Genomic DNA, 21,330 nt, shown 5'->3' on the forward strand with positions numbered 1-21,330 from the left:
AGCAGCGCTAACTGTCCGGAGCCAGAACCGGTTCGGACCCAAGGACCCCGCCGACACCCCCCAGGTGGCCGCGACAAACCGAGTCTGTGAAAGAAGAAATCATCATGTGAGTCCACACTCAACACACAGAGAGAACGCTCAAAGGTGTACAAACAGCAAACACTTCCTGGCTTAATTACTAATCAGCTTCCCACCCTGCAGGCATAGAACACCCTGTTCACAAACTCACTGCAGCGGAAGCTGATTTAAATGACCAACATACAGCTCAATATAATAAGGTGTGAGGGACACCACATTTACTGACTGTATAAATGTTAGTCACAAAATCTAACGTACCTCAGGAAGTGTGCTGACGAGCGTGAGACCTCACCCTCTCCTCTTTCACAGACCGTGCATCAAACCTGGACGTTCTCTGCATCCACTGATGATGAGATGGCTCCCGAGACGACGATCTCACCCGTCTGGTCACAAGGTCGAGTCTCTGGCAAATACACACTGTGTACTCCAGTCTTAAATGCCACCATATTCCAATCCATGTAGATGCACCACAGCTGTGAGTCCTGACGAGCTGCAGGTGATCAGGGTGAGGTCCTGATAAACTCAGCTACACAGCCACTCAGTCCCAAATGCAAGCCACCTAGAAGGAAAAACAAAAGACAGAAACAAAAAGGCAGCCAGGCCCCCCAGCCATACAACACAAATCTCTCCGTCTCCCCCCCATCGGTGCAGAGCTCAGCAGAATTGTTATTCAGCCACTTTTATGCTGTACTTTAGTATGTACCTTCAGCTGGACACAAAATTAACTCCTACCACAATGCGCTCTGTGCACTTACGCGTGCTACGTCAGCATGCATGTGTGCATTTCACCTTCACAGTAAGATGCGTGGAAAAGCATGCACACAATCAAAGACAAATGCAGTCTGACCTTGAAGAACTGCTTAACTACATAAACACGCTCCTAGATTACGGGAGGGCGGGGCCAGACTTTCATCAGCTGAAAGGATTCCTTTCATTTGCAGAACACAGATAAGAGAAAGTGAAATGTGGGCCACAAATGCAATGAAAGTTTAAAAAAAAAAAAAAGTGTGACTGCAGAAACGTAGTATTTTGCTGTCGCTTAATCAGCAAATGATTTGCTCTACATTTTTCTTTGGCTTTAATTGAAATTCCAAGATCAGTCTCTCGGCTTACTCATTTTGTGCCGGCTAACTGCAATCAGAACTTATGTAGAAGTTCACATGTGCAATAACCCCAAGAGTTGCATCAGGCAGAGACTATTTAAGGAGCCAGTTGTATTGTGGGTAATGCCTGGGAGAGATGTAACCAATCACATTTGAGTCTCGGAGACCAGCGCATTTATTGGTCAGTATCCCCTCGTTATCCATTCTAATAGGGCAGCTTCTGTTTCCATTCCATTTTTTTCCTCATTTTCCATGCACTTTCTGCCTTTTTACAACATCCATCTTTCTCTTTTTCTTAAAAAAATTAAAAAAAAAAAATCAATCCCTGCCATATTCCCATATTCCTGTAATGCCACATATCTGAAGACATATCTGGACATGTTCTTGCCTTCTCTCTTCCACTGGCAATAAATAAAAACTGAAAATGCCTCTATCTGAAAAAGTGCCAAGGCTTTGGTTCTCCGTTTCTATTATGACATAATCTTAAGACTGGGGATGGATGGCTGCTGCCAAATGTGAGGGCCAGAATTTGAAGCTGCATGCACAGCGCCTGTAGCTCTTATGGAGCTTTCTAAGATGAGGGCATACAGGAAACAGGCATGAGGGCTCGTTCTTCTGCTCGTTGGACTCATGCGCCAGCTGGTGCGTAGGATACGGAGCGCTATGACGCCTATGTCAGGCTGCTGGACTCTTCTTCTCCAATCTGATGTGTAATTGGAAGTCAAATACACACACATAGATGCAAAAAATGTGCAATATTTTACTCACTGAACAGAGAACAAGAACCAGAAATGAGAAATGTGCCATATGGGAAAACAAGAACTGGCAGGAGATCCGTTTCTATTTTTTGTCTGCACTTGAACTGACCATTCAGCGATAAAAAGTGTCCAACCCCGAAGGGGCCTTTTAGTTGCCAGTGTTTTCATGTAATACAGTCTTGTTGGGCAAGTGGCCAGGCCCACAAATGCCACAGCAACAACCGTCACCAACAGCCGTCATGTCCCGGGGAGTTTCTGAAAATGTTTCATTCAAATGGTGCATTTGTACTCATGCTGTACTGGACCATAGCTGATCTGTGATCTGCATGGGCCACCCTCCCTTACAGTTCACTCATATGAGCTGCAGATGAATTGCAAACTTTACATAATAGTATGCAATACAGATTTATTGCCATGGTGACATGTTTTTAAAAGTAATATTTGCGTAACTCTTGATGCAAAACTGCAGGGAAATCAAAGTAGTTGTGCATTCAAGCAGAAAGCCTCTGCCACCTTGTGGTCCACTCGTGACAGTACTTTTGGATCCAAGAACAAAAAGAATCACTTTGAAATATCAGGAGTTGAGGATGTACTGCATGCCATGTTTTTTTTAGGCCATTCCGAGCTGACTGCAGTTGGGACAAAGATTTCCGCAAGTCCACTGAGCTCTGGAGAGTAATAGAAAACAATTTTTTTTTCCCCCACAACATTTGCTGAGTGGTGTGCCTGCTGGAGCAGCACGGGGCAAACAGACAAGTGCAGTAGGCGGAGCCTTGCACTTCAGCAGCTTGCATGAGGGTGTTCGATTTTATTTTAAAACATTATTTCAACATTGCACAACTTGTTTCCCTTGAGGAGCAGGGGCAACAGTTCCTTGCTTTCATTGTTCTTTATAAATGAACGGCAAAGTTGTACTGTTCTTTTTTGCTGATCCAAAAAAAAAAAAAAAAAAAAAAAAATGCTCCAATCTGTGTGAAAAAACAATGATCCAGTCAAAACCATGAGTTGTGTGATGTGTTGCAGCTCTAATACTAGCAGGAGGTGGTAATGGTAGAAAATATATATATATTTTCAAATATGCTTACATCCACTTCAGAGATTGTGCATTGTGTAATTTTGGAGATATTTCATATAGGAAGTAGGTGTCTACCATGACAAACCCCCCACCCCACTTTTGACTTCATGATTAGTTTTGATGAACCCTGCATTGAACGCAACATTCAAGTTTATGATATATAATGCTCCTGACTTGGTAGTACTTGTTTTAGAGAAGTCACAAAAGCTACATAAGTACTGATATTATTACAGTGATCATGCAATTACACATGTAATTTCAAGTCACAGCATGGCAAGTTGTAGTAAATCAAGTGTCATGGCCAAGCCAAAAACAAGATCTCAGGCTAAAGAATTTGATAAAACCTTTGACAATGGTTTATGTTTTTAAAAGTTTTTGAAGAGCATGGCCTCCTCCTAAGTTCTGTTATTTACACAGTGTGACTGAAACAAAACCTTTGACAATGGTTTATGTTTTTAAAGTTTTTGAAGAGCATGGCCTCCTCCTAAGTTCTGTTATTTACACAGTGTTACTGAAATAAAACCTTTGTGAAAGAACTGTGTTTATAAAGTTTTTGAAGAGCATGGACAAACTTTACACATAGCGGAATAGCCAGATAATTGAAAATAGACCATACTTTGTTACATTCAAGGGGTGGGGGGTTATTTTCAAGATATAGGATTAATTTTGATGCCAAAATGCTGGTATTAGAAATTCTGACTTGTGATTTTCCACCTCCTGCTACTAATATGTTGATATAATTCGTGAGCAACTTTGTTTGCTTATGCAATATATACCATACGCCTGTCTGCATCCTGCTGGACATACCTGGTCTTCCTGCAGGGAATAACCTTATCACATGCATGATGTACAGTAACAGCAAGTGTAATTGAAGTTACACCCAGTTTGAAATAAGCAGTTGTTAGTTTCTTTTATTTTAAAAGCCTAGATCTGGTGGCTACCAACGCCACTGCTGCTTGTTCTGCAATAGAAGACTTCAAACCAGTAGAGGTCTTTTAGTGTTTTTATTTAATCAATGTTAAAATAAATAGTACCAAGCATTGCCTTTAATAATAATATTTCCTCATAAATCATATTTAAAAATGAATCATGTACTCATATTCTTGAAAAAGGCTCAGACAGGATTATCCATCCATCCATCCATCCATTTTCTTCCGCTTTATCCGGAGTCGGGTCGCGGGGGCAGCAGCTCAAGCAAAGCCGCCCAGACCTCCCGATCCACACACACCTCCCCCAGCTCCTCCGGGGGAACCCCAAGGCGTTCCCAAGCCAGCTGAGAGACGTAGTCCCGTGTCTAGTCGCGTGTCCTGGGTCTTCCCCGGGGCCTCCTCCCGATGGGACATGCCCGGAACACCTCTCCAGCGAGGTGTCCAGGGGGCATCCGGAAAAGATGCCGAGGCACCTCAACTGGCTCCTTTCGAAGTGGAGGAGCAGCGGCTCGACTCCGAGCTCCTCCCGAGTGACCGAGCTCCTCACCCTATCTCTAAGGGAGCGCCCGGCCACCCTGTGGAGGAAACTCATCTCGTACTTGTACTCGCGATCTCGTTCTTTCGGTCATGAGCCAAATCTCATGACTATAGGTGAGGATAGGAACGTAGATCGATCGGTAAATCGAGAGCTTTGCCCCCCTACTCATCTCTCTCTTCATCACGACGGTCTGATACAGCGACCGCATCACTGCAGATGCTGCACCGATCCGTCTGTCGATCTCACGCTCCGATGGAGTGTCCTTGCCTCAAGTGGAGGAGTTTAAGTATCTCGGGGTCTTGTTCATGAGTGAGGGACAGACAGGATTATATGGCCAAAAATAAAGAAGCTTGAATTTTAGTCCATAGTTATCAGCAATAACACATATTGAAAGTTTGTCCTGTGTAAAAGTTCTGCCTTCATCTATATCACGAAAGCTCATCAACATTTGTTGTTTTGGGCCACTCTCATTCATCATGCTTTGTCACGTGATAAAATCTATTACAGATTTACAGTCTTCCACAAGTACTTTCTACCAAAGTGTGTTGTTAGAGCAACAAGAATGTCACCTATACACACTTTTCTGGAACACAAACACTTTAGTGACAAGCAGAGTCAATGTCACCAATCGAGAGTGGTGCACACAGAGATACCAGCGTCTGGGAAGCTTGATTTTTCTACACATGTAAATAGTGTTTCTGTTACTGCATATCGTTGGTATTCTATTGGCACGTAGCTGCATGTTGTCTGTCTGTCCTTGAGAGTATTCCCACATCCAGTGCGAGAGTCCAAACACTGACAGTGATGTACTGCATGTTGCCAAAAAAAAAAAAAGCTGTATAAATAAAATAATACAGAGCTGGGTTGGATAAATGCCACATAATCAATTTGCAATTCAATTCAAAAACAATTTGCTGTCAAGTTAAATGGCATACATGCTAAAAGAGTACGACATGTAATGCTCGTAGAAGAAAAGAAATAACACTGTTTCAAGTGAATTATATTCATTCACTTTTCACTCTTTGCTCGGCCGGATTGTTCTGCCCTATGGCAAATAAAGGTTAATGGGTATTGGAGGGGATTATTTTTTTGTCTTAAATCAACAATGAAAAACCAACTAACAGGTTTTTGACACAGCATGATAAAGCTGGAAACTGTGGAAAGAACTATTGTCATCCAGAAATCTATTAAGACAGTGTAAGAGAGTCAGTGAACCGAGTGACAAATTCCTTCATTACAATGAAAATGCGGCATCCGGACTTTATTCCTCTGTGCTCACAAAACCAGCAAAGCTCTATAATCGGACAAAGCTGAGCATACTGATGTGACTAGTCAAGTGCAAGAGCAAGACCCAAGACATCCTCTATACCATTACCAAGATGTAAGAAGGAGAGTCACGTCCAGAAAGAGTTTCATGGTTGTACAGAATCTAAAGCCTAAGGACTCTGCCAAATACCAACTCGACCAATGAAAAGCTCTGGATACTCTACCTCCAAACGAAGCTCTCCAGAGTCTCTGTGAGTTCCTACTTCATAGTACTCACTTGCCCAGATGGGCTGCCATGAACAGAGCCAGGAGTGAAGAAGGCAGAACCAGATATAACCTCCTGAAATGGGGACACGTGAAGTCAGCCGAGTACCCATGTGGCCACCCTAACCAAACCATGCAACATACTCTCCAAGATTGCGAACTGGGCCTAAATGTCACCCAACAAGACCTACATGAAGCCAACCAAGAAGCGCTGAAGTGGTTGCAGTATTGGCACGACAAGACATCATGATGATGAGACTACTCAGGACATTTGTTGCTAAATATAAAATATAACGCAATGCTAAAATACCCTTGGACATATGAGCATAGAATAGGTCAAGGTTAACCATCTTTGAACTTGTCTAAAGTCTGTGTCCCAAGAATGGTCTCTGTGAATTTGAAGACCCTGGCAGTAATAGGACTGGACTTATGCTGAGCACAGACAGACAGATGGAAGGACAGACGCAAAGTCTTTGCAATACCCAGTGGCCTCATTTTGGTAAAAAACTAGATGCTTCATTGTACTCAGCAAAACTACTGACTAGGCTTGTTAGTGCAGATGATAAGATCTCTCAAATGGAATACTGATTTCATCTGACGTCACACTGCCCCAGTTGCCACAGCTTAAACTTTACCAAATGCTAAAGAGGTACCACATAACCATACTCTAAATTTCAGAGGAGAGCCCTGAGATCTGAATGGATGGAAAATAGACTTCTGATGTTATGCCCCTGCAGTTGCTAGTTGGTAATTGTGATGAATGTTGAGTCCATAAAAATGACACGATATAACATAGCATAACGCCGCCATGATGCTTTTATAACCTCCCAGGGGTCTAAAGCCCAGAAGTGTGACATCACATATCCATGACAATACCCAAACTGGTTCTACGCTATCATTTCAAAATCACCAATATGTGGACTTTTTCCATCCTTGTGTACAGTGATGATGCATTAAAAATAAGTTATTTATATGTAATTTATTAATTGTCAGTTTGATAGAATTTCAATGTAATTCATGCCCGGCGCTCTTGTAAATTCCAGGCTATGCACACAACCCCTCCTACACCGGGTTTATGTTGGCTTAATGGCAGAGTTACCCTGCAGTTATGGCACTACATGAAAGCTAAATTTAGAGCTCTATTACTTGTATGTGGAATATTCCCCTTCACACACAAGTCCGAGGGACCTAAATGGTCACCAGTTCCATCTGCATGGAGGGGAACAAATGGACAGACAGATACCCCACAGCGGCAATCTAAGTACAGAGTAAAACATCAGGACTTCCTATTCAAAATGTGGCTTTGTTGGAGAAAATGTGTTTCACAAAGAGATGATTTTGTGCTGTGTGTGTTGAATAAATTCATTCATTCATTAATTTTTCTGCAGATTACAGAATTACATCCATTCTAAGACTTACAAAATTAGATATAACCCAGTATTTGTACAGTGGGACCAATTATTCTTCTGAGATGTGTAGTATCGCTGCACAGCCTCGGGCAGAACTGCCACTTTGGAGGCTGCAGGATCTTAATTTTCATTTGATTAGTCTAAAATCAATATCAGAGTGCTTGTCGTTAACTTACTCCCTTGTAATCCCCCCACGCTTTTTTTTTTTCCAGCCAATCAAACACAGTGGAGTTGTGCAGTTCAAAAATGACACAGGAGCATGTCACATTATCAGACAGAGGGAGTCCAGGGGCACCGCTGAAACACAATTCCACCTCAGGCAGCAGGTTTTAAGTTTCATAAATATATTATATATATAAAAAAACCCACCTCTGCTCGTTGTTCAAGTCCAAAAAGACTGAGTCAGTACAAATGCAGTGTCATGTACAGATATTACGGTGCGGGTTTCAACAATTAACCCAACGTCCCAGACCATCAAACACACTTTCAAACCCCATACCTTCCTCCTGCAGTCATCATTTTTCATGAAATGCTCCCTCGCCGATCATGTGATATCAAGTGTCTTTGAAACACCTTCTCAGTATCGCCTGTTTCACAACAGACAACTGAGTTGCTGAAGGCATAGTGTCATGGAGGGAAAAAAAAAAAAAAAGGTAGAAAACTTTGTGATTGTTGAATGTGATCCGCCTGACAGCAGCTTGTTAAGTCTGCTGCTGTGCAGCGTCTGGATCAGGGGCTGATTATTTGCAGTCTGCAGGCCATGTGTGGCTCACCATCCTTTAGTTTTGACCTGCTTAACCAGGATGCCTGGAGTTCAACTTTGAAGAAAAAAGCGAGCACACGCGCACCCTTAGATCTGTCAGTTATGACTGGGGGACATTCTGACAATAAATATGCACATAATTTAGATTATAACCAGGTACATCATTTGCACCCACGCAGTTGGCAGTGAGGAGGTTAGTGATGTTCAAACAGAGCGGTCATAGTCTTCAGGTATTGTTTAAAATGTTCAATGGATTTTTCTGTGTGATATACCTGCTGACCGGTAAAAGTGATAAAATGTATTGTTTATATATATATATATATATATGTGTGTGTGTGTGTGTGTGTGTGTGTGTGTGTGTGTGTGTGTGTGTGTGTGTGTGTGTAGCGGCTGCACTCTGCGTTCTGTTATGACTCCGCCCATTCGCTGCCCTCGGGACGTATGGGAGTCGGCCTCTCTAACCAGAAGGCTAAAACCCAGGGCTCTGGCCTTGTGACCAGAGAATCCTTTTGAGCTGTTGGAAGTGAGGTTTACTAACTACATCTACACAGCGACACCTGCTGGCCTCCGTTACACTCACCTCCCTAAACTCACTTCCATCCGGGTCACGGCACCATTGTAGCGGCTGCACTCTGAGGAACAAATGCATGATTTCAGGTGTACAAAAGTTTTTGGTTGTTAAACCTTAGCTATTTTTTTTTAGATTAACTTAAAGTTAGTAGAAATAAATGTATTGGAAGAAAATGGATCCACCAATGGTTTTCAGAGTTAGTTGAAAAGCTAATCCGCTAATGAAAAAGTTAATTTTGTTAATTAGCTGTGGCTGCACTGTGCCCACCACTCTTCATTTGTATGGTTTCAGTCCGCCCAGCTCTAAAGCAGTACCCCCCCTTACCTGGGGAAGTAACCAGTGATGGATTGGCGTACTTTTCAAGGTGAGTCATAGACTCCCACCTGCTTCATGCTATGGAATCTGGAGATACGCACAGGTCCCAAAGTACCTCAGAGCCTACATAGGATGCACTTCTTCTCCTATTAAAAATAATTTAAAAAAATGCTACTTTACTATTGTTATGAAAACACACAATGAAACTAATGTACAATTCAAGGTAGTTCAAACTGCTCATGGTGGAATTCCAAATTCAGAAGGCATTATCTTTGACTCAGGATGAACTTGGAGTATGAAGCTGGACAAGATGTTAAACTGCATCCACTGCAAGTGTAGACAGCAGGGCATCTGATAATGGTATAGTTGTATGCAAACGTTTGGGCACCCCTGATCATTTTCATGATTTTCCTTTATAAATCATTTTGTGTCTGGATCAGAAATTTCAGTTAAATATATCATATAGCAGATGAATACACTAATATTTGAGAAGTGAAATGAAGTTTCTAGTATTTACAGAAAGTGTGCAATAATTCTTTAAACAAAATTAGGCAGGTGCATAAATTTGGGCATCCCAACATTTAAAAAAAAAAAAACAGTATTTAGTAGAGCCTCCTTTTGCAGAAAAAACAGCCTCTAAACGCTACCTATAGCTTCCAGTGAGAGCCTGGATTCTGGTTGAAGGTAGTTTGGACCATTCTTCTTTACAAAACATCTCAGGTTTGTTGGTTTCCGAGCATGGACAGCCCACTTAAATCACACCACAGATTTTCAATAATATTCAGGTCTGGGGACTGAGATGGCCATTCCAGAATGTGTACTTGTTCCTCTGCATGGATGCCTTAGTAGATTTTGAGTAGTAGTAGATTTTGACCCTCAACGTTAACAAGATTCCCAGTACCTGCACTGGCCACACACCCACACAGCATGATGGAATCACCTCCAAATTTTTGCTGTAGGTAGCAAGTGTTTTTCTTGGAATGCTGTGTTCTTTTTCAGTCATGCATGCCACCCCTTGTTATGTCAAAATAACTAAATTTTAGTTTCATCAGTTCACAGCACCTTGTTCCAAAATGAAGCTGGCTTGTCCAAATGTGCTTTAGCATACCTCAAGCGACTCTGTTTGTGGTCTGTATGCAGAAAAGGCTTCCTCTGCATTACAGCATCGTACAGCATCTCCTTGTGCAAAGTGAGCTGGATAGTTGAACGATGCACAGAGACACTATCTGCAGCAAGATCATGTTGTAGGTCTTTGGAGCAGGTCTGTGGGTTGACTATAACTGTTCTCACCATCCTTCACTTCAGCTTATCTGAGATTTTTCTTGGTCTGCCACTTCGGGCCTTAACTAGTACTAAAATGACATGGGTTCCCAAATTTATGCATCTGCCTAATTTTGTTTAAAGAATTATTGCACACTTTCTGTAAATCCTAGAAACTTCATTTCACTTCTCAAATATCACTGTGTTTGTCTGCTGTATGATATATTTAACTGAAATTGCTTATACAAACAACCAATGATTTATAAAGGAAAATCATGGAAATCATCAGAGGTGCCCAAACTTTTGCATACAACTGTATGTGGCAGATGAATCCATCTGGGTCAATGGTGCAGCTACATCAGCGGTATTATGTGGAAGAATCAAAATACTGGTCAACGGATGGCACCACCAAACTGGGTGGTTGTCACTGCGAGATAACTTTCCTGTCCATCCGGTCCATCACAGAGTGGACCACTTGAGACCAGATTTGGAAATCCAGACAGGCTGTCAATGCAGACACTACCCCATTTCCCTTATCCTTTGTGTAAAGCATGGTGAAGTGTGCAGACCAAAGATGAACCTGCAAATACAGTCGACATTAAAAATGATGGACTGCTGAAGAGGAGGAAGGTGGAAATTCTGAGTTACAATTTCAATTTCAAGTCAAACACGCATCTCTTGCCCTTTCACCTTCATGAGCTTCTTTCCGCCTGTGGTTGGCTTTTGATTTCATCCTTGAAAACGCATATACATACATTTCCTCCAATAAAGCACAGCATCTTCTCAAAGGCAGCGTTAGCAAAGAGCTTTTACAATGTGACACAATAAGACAACATTAGAGTGAGTAGGGAAAGAAAAATGACAGAATAAAAGAAGGGAAGATGAGGAAACGGAAGGGGAGGAGGATGGGACGGAGGGAGGGAGAACAAGGGTATTGTTTCTCCATAAGGGTTCAAGGGGGCGAGCAGCTGCCAGGGGATTGCAGAGACCCTGACCTCTGACCTCTGAAACTGGGTTAAGAGGTTAGAGACACAAAAAGGAGGCTCAGATAAAGTCCCACAACAGCTCCTCTCACATACTCTGTCTAGCTCACTCTCACATAGATCTATAAATACTGTGCAGTACCGGGTGCCGGATCCCTGCCCCACATTCAGCTCATATAACAGAGGCTACAAAAAATAAAACAGCAGTAACACCTATTCAAAGAATCACCGATGCTTCAAGTACAAAATAACTTTGGCTCTAGTGAGTATTGATTTTTAGAACCTAAACTGGTGCAGATAAAGAAACAATACCAGTATTGACCATTTCTTAGCAGTCTCACACTATGTGTTGTAGACATAGAGGCACAAATAAGTGCAAATATTCAACCAATAAAATCTGTGCTTTGGTGAAGTTGAAGAAAACTCAACCACTTTAGGCACCACAACGATAGAACATGAAGAGAAAAGCATCTGTAGTTTTGACAGCGGCGTATTTAGTACCTCATGACCAGTGGACAGCTCTTTGTACATTTTAGGAAATATGGCCTAAACAAGTGTTTTCCAGGATGGGGCCAAAAACTGAGGTCACAGTGGCCTGATTCTGGTTTATATAACGTCTGAGTGGATCTTTGTCATTTGATTTGTGCTTTGTATGTCACATGACATGGATTATTCGTCCCATTTGTGTTGCGTTGCATTTCCCGTGCAAATATGGTTCCATAAATTTTGTACCATTTCACACGTTTGTTGTGGCATTTCTTCTAACACACACACACACACACACACACACCCACTATACCATAAGCAGTGGTGGGCACAGTTCCGATAATCCGATAACAGATGATTATCGAAGATAATGTTTTCATTATCGGATTATCTTTTTAGATAACTTTAAAAACCATTATCGGACTAATTATCTTCCGATAAAATTTTGTCTGATACCTTTTAGACCGATAACGTAGTAAACCAAGCTCAACAGCGGCAAACATTTTTAAAATTTAAAATCAGTTGAGTACCTACCTGTTAAAAGTTTCCTAACAGATGTATAGTTCTACTCTCTGCAAACAGAAGAGAGCTGCTTCCAAGAGAAACTGCTCTATCCTCTGCAGGCAAAGGAGAACCGGTCACAAAAAAAAAAAAAAATTCCTTTAACACAATACTGATACGCTGGCAATATCACCCAAGTCATCCAGAGGCATACATTGTTAACTTATGGTTCAAATTTTAACCACACTAAGTTTGGACAATTTATTTAAAATTACTGTCACATCTGAAGTTTTATAAAGTGAAAATATCAGATATATGTTTAGTTTTAAAGTAATGTGCTAATTTTTTAAGGTTTTAGTGAGCACATGCTGTGCCCAGCAGTGCATTATGGGTAGGATAGGGTAATCTCAGTACGTTCACGACAGGACAAATGCATTTCAGACACTCTGTTCAGGCTCCACGGACAACAGCATTAAACTCTAGGGCCTAAAACGCTCGTGAATATATTCTCTGGGTTTATAGACGTTATTGTATTTGCGTTTGTTAAATTCCATGCATTTTAAATGTAGCAGAAACCGATTATCTGGAATTTTGTTTTGGCAAGTTTTCCAGGCCTCTACTGCCATCTACTGGCCAGTAGTGTTCATGGCCGTTCATGGCAGGATTCGTCCTGAAGCTGAGCAGACACTGTATGATATTTATAATCACAAGTTAAGTTTTTTCAAACTTAATTTACAAAAACTCTCAATGGGAGGCATCAAAGTTTAAAAACAAAACAAAACAACAACAACAAAAAATTACAAGACAGCTCTGCGGTGTTTGCACATGCACAGTGCGAGCGGTTGGATACTTGTAGCTCTTCAGCAGCAGGATACCCTAACGACGGCCGACCAGAATAATATCATACAGGTTTGATTTTCATTCAACCATACGATCGGCGATCAGGAGGTGGTCGTGAGGTGTTGAACGCAGCTTGTTACTCCATGTACACGACACAATGCAGGATGCATGATTAACCTGAAACTCTGTCCCAAAAATTCTCGCACGAATGAAAAATCATCTGAAAAAAGGCCAAAACCCGCACAGTGTAAAGCCAACATTTATGTGTCAAGGCAATATTGAGTGCACGTTTTACAACATCATCAAACGTGCGCACGGCACTAATAAAACGTGCATACATTCTCTCCACATGCAAAACATTTTGCGATAAATAAAAAAAAATGGAATATTTTACAAAAGCACATTTATCTGTAAACACCAACACACGACACGTCACATTAACGTGTTGATTTACATAATGAATGACTGAATCAATCAGTGTTTAGCAGAGGCACTTTTACCCAGAATCCTTTGCGATCTGTCTGTGTTTGTTACAAAACCTCAGAATTAGTGCATTATTCAACATTAAAATATATATGTTATATTTTAACTTTGTACAAATGACAGAATTGACATTAATGGAGTTATTCTATCAGTATTCACACCAAACCATAAGACAGCATGACTATTTTCAAAGACCTCCGCCTGACCGGAGCGTTGTGATTGGTAGCGAGCTGGCTTTGTGTATGCTCTCAGCTTACTTCTGTGCTGTAAGCCGTGTAGTAAAAAAGAGCTTCCAGCAGGTGACAGCATGTTCAAACATAGAAGTGTGGGCTCATTGTTTGGGTCTTTTGTTGCTTTTGATGCTTCCAAAAGCGATCGTGGTGTTAAAACTCAAATTCAGCTTGTTAGTAGTTGCAAATGTACCAGAGACAATACTGGAATTTATCGGTCATCAGTTATCTGTAACTTCTGATACATTTTTTTGGGTGGTTTATCAGTTTATCTTTATCAAAGATAACTTTTCAGTTATCTGATTATCTGTTATCGAAGTTAATTTTTGGTTATCTGTGCCCACCACTGGCCATAAGCTGTCTGGAGGTATGAAGAGCTGTTAGGATGAAAAGCTGGACAAATTTCTCACACGATTTTTCGATGGACTGAAGAAGTACACAAAGTCTTTTTTTTTTTTTTGGAAGTATTACAGACTAACTTTTTACAAGTTGACTGAGAACAATTTTGGACTCCTATTTGAAGTTTGTGTTGGACTGTTGATGTCAAAGCACCAGTGATGCACACCAAAATGAAAGTCCCTTTTCTGTTGTTTATAAATGAATGAAATATCAAATGACAAGGATCTATTTTAGCTGTTATATAAAACAAATAATGAATGTTTTGACATTCTTTCAATGGAACAGATATTTAATTTGGTGAAAGCTGGAACATTCCATCTTTCACCTCATGAAATATTTGTACCATTGAACTCATAAACATTCATTATTTGTATAATGTGGAGTATCGTGTCCACCAGCATTGTGCAAAATTCAGAAATTTAGAATTGTAAATCTGCATCCTATTTGCTACCTCAGTTCAAAACAACTCATATTGTGTTCAGTGAACTGAAATTCAAGAGTCATTCTCAGTTCAACTGGATTGTTGACAAAGCAACACATCTGAAGGCATCATCTTGGGCTTTCAGAAACCCAAGAGGTAGACAATTTTCATCATTCTCTGACATTTTATTGACCTGACAAGTAATCAGTTCATCAAAAATAATAGATCTAAATGTTTTGAAATGCAACACTCCACTACTGAGGAGCAAGAACTGAATGAAGTTGCGACTATCTGCTCTTTCAACATGTCGCTTCCAAAACAGACCATGCAGGTGGATGGACAGATAAGAGTGAAACTACTTATTTAATAAAGCCGATCCCGATCTGTCCAAATATGTTTTGATCATACATAATGCACTTTATTTTGGAGTAAGCCAGTCCCCCCTCACATCTCCAGTTGGTTCAAAACGGGGCTGCTCCCTTTCTAACTGGAGTACGTAAGAGGGAGCACATCACTTCCATTCTGGCCCACCTCCACTGGCTGCCTGCACACTTTAGAGTTCATTTTCAGATTCTTTCATTTGCATTTAAACCTTTTAATGGTCTTACCCCACCTTACCTCTCTGAGCTATTCCACCCTTACGTCCCCGCTCAGTGCCTCAAGCCAGCTGATCAGCTGCTCCTGGAGGTGCCGAGGTTGAGACAGAAGCTCGGAGAGGACTGAGCCTTCTCTGTCGCTGCCCCCACTCTTTGGAATGAGCTTTCACTCCACATCAGAGAAGCCTCCTCACTGTCCATTTTTTAAAACTCATCTTCAAACCCATTTTTACTCCCTGGCTTTTAACCCAGCATGAGACTATTTTAATTCCTAATTGTATATATTTGTTGGTTACTCTCCTCGTTTTTCTTATTTTACTTGTTCTATCATGTACAGCACTTTGTGGCAGATGTAGTTGTTTTAAAGTGCTATATAAATAAAGTTGAGTTGAGTACTCAAATCCGATCTTTGAGATCAAATCAGAACTTCCCCATTGGCAAGTGAAAAGCAGTAAAACGTTACATTCAAAAGCTGTGAAATCAAATGACTGATGTTATCAACTGATTTTCAGAAAAGCTGATGATGATTTGTGGAACAACTAATCCAGTAACCAACTGTTCTTCAGCTTTAAGTACCTATATACCAATGCTGCCACAAAGCTGCCTGGGCCATTTTCGGTTGACTGGCAATGAACATCATTAGCTCTTAAAGAGGTCAAACAGGACCGATTCCTGTGCAAGTGTGTAGATAAAAGCTGCAAAATGATTCCCTTTGGCAAAAACTTTGCATGCTAATCTCTTCCAGTTTATCACACTCTGACAATTAAATCAGAGTCCAGAGCAAAGGCATTCAGTATGCTGCACACACACATGTAACAGAACGTCACCCTGAGCGAACGCTGAGCTGTCACAGTCACAGACACTGAAACATGCAACAAGTCAGGACCTTGAGTATGTATAAAAAGGAGGTGATAAACGGACTGCACTTCTATCATCTCAAGTAGGCACTCGCAGTATTTGTCTCACAATCACCCACTCATATAACCGTGCTGCCGTGCAAGACATTTGAGGATTACAGACCTTGCTCAAGTGGACTGGAGTGATTTTACTGTGTGATTAGGGAACTGAAGCTATGATCTCTCGGTCATAAGCTCACTTCTCTAACCTTCAAGCCGCCACTTCAATTTCTTATTAATTCACTTTTCTTTTTTGTTTTTTGACTAATCAATATCATACTGACACAAATCAGAAAAATCCCAATCTTTTGCTCGGCACAAAGCAGTGCACAGGGAAACACAACTGTCATTGTTAGTTTCCAACCAAAGTGATTGGGTCATTGTACATGAGACCAGCAAGCAGTTCCGAGTTCATGTTGTCAGACTTACTTCATTTTCACATATTCTGAAGAATGTGGGCTCAATAAGAAAAATCCAAAATACTAAGTTCATACTCCAAATAGGGTTCCTTCCAGAAGGAGCCAAAAAGGAGGAACGGTACTTTTTTTGGTGGCAGATGATTACTTTCTTGCCAATTTTCAAGGTGCCATATCTCTACCTGGAATTGTCTATTTTACTAAAAGTTCCCTTGGTTATAGAGTTTGGAATTTACGGATGTTCAAATCATGGTGTGCCCCCCGCCCCAACTAGTTTAAGCTTTAAGCTTCTCCCTCATGGTTGTCAGAGAAGATCCTAGGTTGATCTGCATGTTGATTTGGCACAGGTGTGACCTTCCTAACACAACTCCACATGACATGGAGAGTGGGCAGGGGCGGATTTGAACTAGGAATGTTTCTGTACTGGAAACAAGCACACTTAACCGCTTGGACACCACGCCTGGGCTTTTTTCCCCCAACTAAAAATCCATTTTCAAAGTCCCCTACCTACCATACCTAGCATCTGTTCAAATAAAAGCCATGAGGGTTTGAAAGTATCCTGTGATCACATCATTTTAATACAGAAATAAGTATCCTGAAAGATTCACAATATGGAGAAAATTTGGCTCAAAGTGGGTCGGACCCCAAAAATGCCTTTTTCGGGGTCCGTTAGGGTCAGGAAGGAAAGGGTTCATTTGGATCCTATTATGATTACACAACAGAAACCACCATAGACTTACAAGAAACTGGTCTAAAGTTGAGTCCAGATCTTTCCTGTTATTTATACGAGTCAACATTCAGACATGCCTTACAAATGTGGGTTCACCATGTTGTACACAAAGGTATACAAATTAACACTCATCAGTCAACAAGCTACAATGAAAGTGAATTAAAAACAAAAGTTAAAAACATAAACTAAAACTTAACAGAAACATGCAAAACTTTAATAACTGTGGTTTGTATCATGACTGCGGTGGATTTCTTCTGCCCCATGGAATATAGAGCAGATCAGGTGATAGATCTGATGTGGTGAACCAGATCAAAATGGTAGAAGCCAAAAGAACTAACTGAGGAGACAGAATCTGAAGTTCGGCAATAAAGCCCCTTTAACTGCTAATTACTGTCACAATGATTGTCAACTGAGTAGCTCAATTAGCATTTTAGAGTTTGGAAAATATCCTCAGTGGGATCAGAGAGCTTCTTAGTTAAACCATCTGTGTATTTGATGATATATTACTGCACAGTGATACTTACCAGTGAGGTTGGTGCGTGCACTGTAGGAGCCCAGATACTGCCCGTCTGTGTTGGGCGTGTAACACTCAAAAAGACCCTGGTCTATGGGCTGCACTTTGCTGATGTGGAGCACCGCCGAGTCGCGGCTCAGCCTTTCCACATAGATCTCTTTACTATTCACCCTCTGGGAGTACACCGCATAGGCATACTTTGGCTGAGCCGTGCTCACGATGCGGATCTCTCTGTCTGGCACCGACGGCAAGTACACGGACCACTCAAAGTCCTGCTCGATGCCCTCTTTGTAGCCGCTCACGTTGCACCAGATTGTCACGTGGGAGCCTTCGGTCCGTATCAGAGGTCCACTCTGCACCGTCACCACTCTCTGAGCCTCGGCAACACCTGCTGCAGATTGAAAGAGGAAAGTGGGATGGGGAGAGGAAGAGAGAGAACACAAATTACAAAACTGCGGTTTAAATATTTAACATCGGAACAGTTGATGCACCTCACATCTCGCAGGGAACGCACAAACAGTGTGACATGTGCAGCTAAGCGTTCTGAAAAGCGCTTACTGCAGTTGAGGTGTGTGTGTGTCTATACACAGACTCACCAAAGCAGGTCTGTGAACACCTCAAACCACACCAGTCTTTCCCAGTGACTCTTATTTCTAACAGCTGTCAGCCAATCGCACTCACCACCATGACATATATTCGCGTTAACCCTTCGTCACGAGGGCAGGACTCCAGCTGTATTACACCAAGCTGAAAGTGCTGCCATCTGGGAGTGAGGTCAACGTGAGGTCCGGAAAACAGGCCCAGCGAGACCCGTTAAGTGTGTCAGGTTGTCAACGGTGCAGGTGTTCTTAAAAAATGGTCATAAATACGGCTTCTGTGGGGCAGTCATCTATTACCATCCTGCACACACAAACATGGTTTGTGAGCCGGGATGCGCAAACTAACAGCATACTGTGGAATAAGCCATCTGTTCGGGAGTGTAGAAATTAACTGTAACAACAAATCAATGTGTTTCATAAAATTAGAATGAGCACTTCATAGCTACAAGGGAGCAGCCCCCCCCCCCCCCCCCCCAAAAAAAGAGGCTGCCATGTTTTACCATAAACACTGTAAACACCAAACTACTGTATTCATGGTAACATGCAAATCAGTTTAAAGACAATCATCAAAAATGTTTTTTTTTTAGAAATCAATACTTAAAACATCACCAAAATATGAAATCAGTACCATTAATTAATTAATGGTTAATTATGGTTAATTAATTAATTAATGGTCTTTTTAACATGTCAGTAAAGATTATGACTAATGATATTATTTGTATAGTTTCATTTAGAAGACTGTAATTAATAAAAATGAAAAGTTGATTTAAATCCATAAAAGTCTATTTAAATTAAAAAGGAATAAAGTCATGACGTTTTAGAAAAAAAGTCTTTTTTTTTTTTTAAACCAGTCCTGGTAACATGGCAGCCTCCCAAAATGGACTTACTGTAATTACTCAGCCTTTCTTATTATGCAGTGCCTCCAGAACATCCATCCATCCATCCATCCATCCATTTTCTACTGCTCAGTCCAATTAAGGGTCGCGGGGGGCTGGAGCCTATCCCAGCAGTCATAGGGCGTGAGGCGGGGTACACCCAGGACAGGACGCCAGTCTGTCGCAGGCCTCCAGAACATTGAAGAATAAAAAAGAGGAGAAACCAGTGGTTGCTCCCCTATACGAAGTCTACTGGTTACTAGTGCAGACTAACAAATTTGATATGTCTGATTTTTGTGAAGTGGAGGATCAGTCACATTGTTTATCACAAAAGAAGGCAAGGGAACACGAATCTTTGTCACTAATGAAGAGGAAAAATGTGAAGGGAAAGAAAACTGGGACCAGTGACAGCATAATGCCATCTGCGATTTCACCATTACATGACACTGGATTCTACAGAGTGTAGTTTTATATTCATTCATTGTTTTTTTGAATGGAATTATAGTATAACACCATAATAAACACACACACTTTTGTTTTTGCTTCGGCGTCTCTGGTTTACTTGGGTTGCTATCAGTGATGCCGGTAACGCGTTACTTAGTAACGTGTTACTCTAATCTGACCACTTTTTTCAGTAACGAGTAATCTAACGCGTTAATCTTTCCAAATCAGTAATCAGATTAAAGTTACTTCTCCAAGTCACTGTGCGTTACTATTATTTTTCATTGTGGGTCGATAGCAGCATTAAACTTGGTCCGTGGGCAGGAGGTCGGGGTTCGAATGAACTGCCCACTTTAAGCGAGCTGTGAGCTTTTCATCCGCGGTTTTCTGCAGCAGCTCGACTTGTCCTCACCTCTTAAAGTGCGGTGACAACAGCACACCTGCACTGAGCTTTACAAAGACATTTTTATGCTTTTTTTCTCCTTTATTTAGAATTCTGAGCTGAGCCGCTCCGTATCTGCTGCTAAAAACAGCTGATCCTCCGCGACGCGTCAACAACTAACACTATTTTCCACTCAAATGCACCTAAACTCTCTTTCTGAGGAACACATGGTGTTTTTACTACAACTACTAATACTACTTATAATAATAATAATAATAATAATAATTTCAGTAAAATGTAAAAAAGTAAAATGTTTAGAGAGAATTTAAATGTTAGAAAAATGTTAGAAAGAATTTAATAGTTACATTTATAAACAATGTAGGTTAGAAATTGCAAGTTTTACTGTTACAGTGCTGTCAACAGTTAAATATGAGGTCAAGAAAGAGGTCTTTATTTTACTTTTTATAAAACAAGTATTTATTTTCATTGAAGTAAAGAAAGGGTGACTATAAAGTGACTTTTGGCAAAACAAGTATCATTGTCATGTTGAGGTGGCAGAGGGTTGTTGTCGACAGCTGGGGAAAGTAACTAAAAAAGTAACTAGTAATCTAACTTAGTTACTTTTACAATTGAGTAATCAGTAAAGTAACTAAGTTACTTTTTCAAGGAGTAATCAGTAATTGGATTACTTTTTCAAAGTAACTGTGGCAACACTGGTTGCTATTTGCAGTTCCGGTAGAGATCTTTTTTACGCCGTATGCCTTTCATGATGCAACTTATGCTCAGAATGTCTGGGGTCTCATGTACAAAGACTTGCGTGGACTTTCTACTAAAGGTTGGCGTACACCAAAGCCCTGAATCTGGCGTAACCACAAATATATTCAGATGTATGAAAGTGTGCGCCAGCATGAATTCACGCACATTCCGTTTGTACAGCCCACTGAATGTGGAATTGACCGTGGAGCCAAACTCCTCCCTGGCTACGCCCCATTTAAATATGCAATTTCATGTAAATAGGCCCTTGGAGCAGAGATTCCCCACGATGTCACATCAGACAACATGAACACAGAAAAGAAATTAAGCTATAGATGACAGGGACAGTTTATTCGGTATGCTATTAAAAGGATTCGTCATGGAACTGGAAAAACGTTCGCGAGAGCTACGAAGCTTGTGGGTGTGAGGCCGACATGCAGAACAGTGCACACACAC

The 21,330-nt window shown here is 41.1% G+C and overlaps 1 protein-coding gene across 1 annotated transcript in view; it reads right to left on the reverse strand.

Moving 5' to 3' along the window:
• The window catches only part of LOC117525073 (immunoglobulin superfamily member 3-like), a 285,096-nt gene that overhangs the window by 158,558 nt on the left and 105,208 nt on the right, over positions 1-21,330 (reverse strand). The window contains 1 exon segment of the mRNA XM_034186906.1: positions 17,835-18,215. Within this exon segment, the coding sequence (XP_034042797.1) occupies positions 17,835-18,215 (381 nt within the window).

The sequence above is a fragment of the Thalassophryne amazonica genome, chromosome 14, assembly GCF_902500255.1.
Source record: "Thalassophryne amazonica chromosome 14, fThaAma1.1, whole genome shotgun sequence".
Classification (NCBI taxonomy): domain Eukaryota; kingdom Metazoa; phylum Chordata; class Actinopteri; order Batrachoidiformes; family Batrachoididae; genus Thalassophryne; species Thalassophryne amazonica.